The sequence below is a fragment of the Myripristis murdjan genome, chromosome 22, assembly GCF_902150065.1.
Source record: "Myripristis murdjan chromosome 22, fMyrMur1.1, whole genome shotgun sequence".
Classification (NCBI taxonomy): domain Eukaryota; kingdom Metazoa; phylum Chordata; class Actinopteri; order Holocentriformes; family Holocentridae; genus Myripristis; species Myripristis murdjan.
Genome location: NC_044001.1, coordinates 8,302,798 through 8,308,262, shown reverse-complemented (window position 1 = coordinate 8,308,262; position 5,465 = coordinate 8,302,798). Strand labels below are relative to the sequence as shown.

Genomic DNA, 5,465 nt, shown 5'->3' with positions numbered 1-5,465 from the left:
ATTCTCCTACAATCAGTGATGAAGTGATAATAAATGTGGATAAAGTCATCTGCAGCTGATCATCATAGTTACATTAGCAGCAAAGCCTTATTTTTATTATTATTATTTTTTTTTTAAAGCTTAAAACAACTATAATTGATATAATTGGGCTCTGGCTGTGATGAGTATGATATAATTTAAACCAGATTGGTGGTAATTATTAATCCACGCCAGCCTATAAGGTGGACTCAGCTCAGCCAATCAAAAAGTGAGTAAATGGAGTTCATCCCTGTGTTATCCCTCACTACCTCCCTGTTGACAGTCACTTCCTTCTCTCTTTAGGTTACTAAGACAGTCCTTGTTCACTGGAAGCCGCTCCTCCTCCTCCTCCTCCTCCTCCTCCTCATTCTTCCTCTCGCTGTGTTTTACCTCCGGATGCCTGCCGCTGCACCCGCCTGAGGATGGAGAAGTACGAGAAGATCGGGAAGATAGGCGAGGGCTCGTACGGCGTGGTGTTCAAGTGCAGGAACAAAGACACGGGACAGATCGTCGCCGTCAAGAAGTTCGTGGAGTCCGAGGACGACCCCATCATCAAGAAGATTGCGCTGAGGGAGATCAGGATGCTGAAGGTAACACGGCGGAAAAGATAATCACCGCAGTCATCTGTCTGAGTCATGACACAGTGAAGAGGAGTCCACCTCAAAATCAATAAAATCCACACACACTCACAAGGAGCGATTCTACACTTAGAGGACTCTCCTAAAAGCTGCAACAAGTCAGTAAAAAACCTGACAGCTGCATGAACCAAACATCCACATTTTTCCTTTTTTGTATTAAGTGGCTGGCAGTAAATGCAGATTTGCCAATTTCCCTCTGCCATTTCAGATTTCTAGCTCACAAACTCAAACTATCAACGTGATTAGAATTTATATGCTGTTGTTCTATGCTTTATATACACTTAACAAGGGGAATTCACCTTTAATTAGCTTTCAACCTATGTCTTTATTTGTAAGAGAGTTTTTGTCACATTTTCAAGCTGTTATAAATCACTACGATTGAGATTTATAGTTACACATCCCAGAAAGAAGCATGAGAGCGATGGAGGATGCAAGCAAATCGTTTTTCAGAAAATAAAATCGATTGCTATTCGAGAAAACAACAAAAAAAAAGAAAATGATTGATTAGTCACATGAAGTTCGCAGTCACATTTCTATTCAGCAGGACAATTCTCGCTTATGCTGCTCATACTGTGTAGTTATGCTCCTTAAAGAAAATCTAATGGACTGATGCTTAATTTTCAAGGTTTATTTGATTTAAAAAAAAAAAAAAAAAAAAAAAAAAATACAGTAGCCAGAGTTGTTGGCATGAAAGGTCCAGGCTTGTAGCTGTTATTCAGCCAGCGGGAGTGACACCATGTAATTAATCCTGGACACAATGGGAAGCATTTTTGTGGCCGGAGGCTGAGAGGTCTGCGGCCGACAAAACCACCCGGAGGGCAGAGCAGATCCAGCGCAGCGGTGTTCACAAGGCGGGGACGGGGCCTTTATTTAAGAAACGAAAATGTCCCCGAGGGGTCCGGGGTCCGAGTCGCCTTCGAATGTGAAGCGTCCACAGAATCGCACTAAGTTTTCCATTGACTGGATACAGAACAGTTGGAATAAAAAGGTTGTTGTAATTTTTTAACAACGTAAATGTCATCTTCTGATAAATCTTCATTTCAGTTTAATTTTAACTAAAACACACAGGCTGACAGGGACTTTGTCGGTGTGGAAGACGCCTGTCGCACCAACAAAAACCTGCACTCTCCTCCAGTTAGTGTTTATTTGCACAAAGGACGTATCACACAGCATAAACAAGTGTGACAAACAGTTATGACTGGATTGTGCAGGTGAGAGAAAAACCTCGAAGGCCTTTGGAGAGTCTCTCCTAATAATTACTAATAAAATAATATAGATCAAACGAGGAGGAATCTCTCTTAATGTTAGTATTAATTATAATTTAGTTCATTTTGTGTCTGAAATGCACGGCCACGCTTGTAAACGTGACCAGATTTTATTTAGACTTTTTATTTTAGCCACGTTTCCCAGAGCAGGCCTTGGGCACGATGACCTGGATAAAACCTTAAAAAATTATTCCTCTAATTAGTTTTTTCCGTGTTTGTCTAAAGCAGAGGCAAAAACATTTTTTGTTTGTTTGTTTGTTTGTTTCACTCTCTGCAGGATTATGAACCAGGAGGTCTGGTTTTAACGGTGTAATTAGGCATGCAGCAGGTGGGTGCGTTTGTCCCGCCGCTCGCCGGGCGCCACGCTCGCAAATAGGACAGAGAGGAGGCCGGTTGTCAGGGGCAACAGCATGTTTATTACCATCTGTTTAGATTTTTATTGTTGTTGTCGCGGCCTCTGTCTGCATTCAGTTGCCGTGCAGAGCAAACCCTAAAACAGCTTTTCTGTAGGAAGCAAATAGTACTTTTGTTTATTAAAAACAACACTGATATTGTGCAACATTTACAAAAGCTGTACACGCCAAGATGCCTGATTCTCACTGACGTTTGTTTTCTTTGTGTGTGTGTGTGTGTGTGTGTGTGTGTGTCGGCAGCAACTGAAACACGCCAACCTGGTGAATCTCATTGAGGTTTTTCGGCGCAAAAGGAAGCTGCACCTCGTCTTTGAGTACTGCGACCACACGGTGCTCAATGAGCTGGACCGCTACCCCAGAGGGTGGGTGTGTGTGTGTGTGTCTGTGTGTGTGTGTGTGTGTGTGTCTGTACTGTTACTCTTAACCTTTCTGGGATGGATCAGGCTGACTAGAGATGTCACCATAACAGTATTTTGGTCACTGATGTCAGGGAAATTCCATGATCCAGAAATCCCGAAATCCCACCAACATACACTCCTTTACTTTAAAAAATTGTATGAACATGAACTAGTAAACAGAAACTTTAAACATGGAGGCTACATGAGAATAAAAACATGGAGTTTCAGTGCAGCAGCAGCCTGTGGCCTTCAGGCAGCAAACAAAACAGTCCAACAAAATGTAGATTTCACCTCAGAGAAGCTGTATGGAAGCTCCTGCTGTAACAGTAAATATGATGCTCTTATTTTGATAGACAGTCCTGTCAGTCAAAGCCTAGGGTTTTATTAGAATAAAAATCAAATAAAAATTAGAATTAGAATAAGTTGTGTTGACACTGATACTAAAAACACTCGTATCGGTATTGTTTCACACATTTTAGCATTGATTTGTTGTGGAAATGATCATTGTTGCAACATAATTGTCAATTTTACTAAAGAAAAAATGTTATTTAAATGACGTTGCGAGTGTTGCTGTGGCCTATGGAAAATTTAAGAAACCGTATTCTGAGATTAAAGTCAGAATTGTGAGAAGAAACTCAATTCTGATTTATTATCACAAATTATTCTCACAAATCAGAGATTCATCTCAGAACTCAGTCTTTGGGTTTGTTTGTGTTTGTTTGTTTGTTTGTGTGGCCCTGATGCTCTTCCTCGGGGTTCCCTTCCAAACAAACAAGTGTTCTCTTTCATCTGGAGAATGTAGGGTTTCAGTGTAGTGCCAGTATTTTATTTATAATCCTATTTTATCACATTTTTTTACCCTTACCAAATAAATTAATTAATTAATTTTAAAAAATCACCTGTTGCTATGTAGATATTGCACTTTGCACAACAGCACAAAGTTTCTGTTCACATAAATTTCTGTGTTATGGGATTTCAGTTTTTGATCAGGCATCCCCTCGGCTTGCAGTGTTTCTTCACATTTTGCCAGCTGAGAGTGTGTGTTGGTATGTGTGTGTGTGTGTGTGTGTGTGTGTGTGTACAGTCACTCAGCATAAATCTGAGTCCAGTTGGTTTTCATTAAACGAGGCGATGTGTACATTCTATTATTCTATCATTTCTTCATTACATCCGTGCTGCGCTATACACGGGGCTTTGTGCGGCCCTGATGGGCACGGCGCTCGTCTCCGGGGAAGCTGACCCGCTCGCTGTGGAATGTTTACAGTGATGCACTCCCAGAATGCCTTGCTGGCAGGGCCGGGGAGCTGCTGGGACTCTGTTGGCTCCCCCACATTTTTTTTTTTTTTTTTTTTTTTTATATGGAGTGTTTTTGCCGTCTGCTTTTCCCGTCTCACTCTGGCCCACCGCCTCCTGGCCGTACAGAAAAAAGAAAAGAAAGAAGGGAAAAAAAAAAAAAAACACGAGGGGGGGAAGCGGGAGGAGATTGTTATTAATTGCCAGTCACAAGGCTCGATTTAGCCATTTCCACGGCAACGCTGATAGATGGTCGCTGAGTCAACAGAGCCCCAGTGTTGGGGCATCGCGGTTCACAAAAGAAGAAGCAAGTGGCTTCACTGTCCTATGCTTTTGGAGTGAGGAAAATATTATTTATCCTCCAAGGCTGAGGCTGTTGCTGTTGTTGCTGTTGAATATCAAAGAATTTGGGTCCTTGATTTTCCATAAACCAAGGATTAAAATAACCTTTGCATATTCAAGACCTGTTGATCAGATCTTTTGTTACGGTGTCATCTTTATTTAGGCGGCACCTTTTGAAAACGGGGTTCACACGAAAGAAATAGAGAGATAATGGCAATGCAGGCAATAAAATAAGATGTAAAAGAAACACCAACAAACCACAAATTAGAGCGAGAGAGAGAAGGGAGAATAAAATTCAGTGACAGGATGAGGTGAAAATGTGCCGTTTTCAATCCCAGAGGTTTTCCCCGATCTTATCGACGCCTCTCACACTGCAAGCTTTGACGTTGTAATCGGATCCAAAGCGTCTCAGGGGCTCGACTGATTTCCCCCTCTCTCTCTGTTTTTCTCTTCGCAGCGTCCCCGAGCACCTTGTAAAGAGCATAACCTGGCAGACGCTCCAAGCTGTCAACTTCTGCCACAAACAAAACGTTAAGTGACCGACATGCACGCTGCCTGAATATCCCCTGTCCTTCTATACCACCATGTCTTTTTATTTTCTTCCTTTATCCCTGCTTTTCCTCGCGGGGACGGTGTAGTATTCAAACCAGCAGATGTGTCGTGCTGTTTTTGTGCCTCAGATATTTTCCTCAAATGTCTTTTTGAGTTCCCCCGGCCCCCTCCCCTCCCCATGCCACTGGTTTATGGCTCTTTTTAACAGGAATTCCTTCCCCTTGGCTGACCAGTGGTTAATGTATCACCTAGACACAACAAACGCCACAGGGCCCCTCTTTTAACCGGGTGGCCAGCTAAAGTCCAGATTTCACTGCCTCCTTTGGTTTGTCTTTGTCATGGTGACTTTATTTTCAGCTTTATTTTTAATTTTGATTTTAATTTCCGTTTGTTTTGATCCCGGCAGTGCATCCACAGGGACGTGAAGCCGGAGAATATCCTCATCACCAAGCACCAGGTCATCAAGCTCTGTGACTTTGGCTTTGCCCGGATACTCAGTGAGTTTTGAGTTTCCATCAGCAGCTGCGTTCACTTTTTTTTTTTTTT

General features: G+C 42.2%; 1 protein-coding gene across 1 annotated transcript in view; it reads left to right on the top strand.

Moving 5' to 3' along the window:
* Nucleotides 1-347: 347 nt before the first annotated feature.
* cdkl1 (cyclin dependent kinase like 1 (CDC2 related kinase)) overlaps nt 348-5,465 on the top strand; it is an 11,511-nt gene continuing 6,393 nt past the window's right edge. Inside the window, exons 1-4 of the mRNA XM_030044039.1 lie at nt 348-608; nt 2,575-2,696; nt 4,825-4,897; nt 5,326-5,416. Coding sequence (XP_029899899.1) covers nt 441-608; nt 2,575-2,696; nt 4,825-4,897; nt 5,326-5,416 — 454 coding nt within the window. The 5' untranslated portion in view covers nt 348-440. The remainder of the gene's footprint in view (nt 609-2,574; nt 2,697-4,824; nt 4,898-5,325; nt 5,417-5,465) is intronic.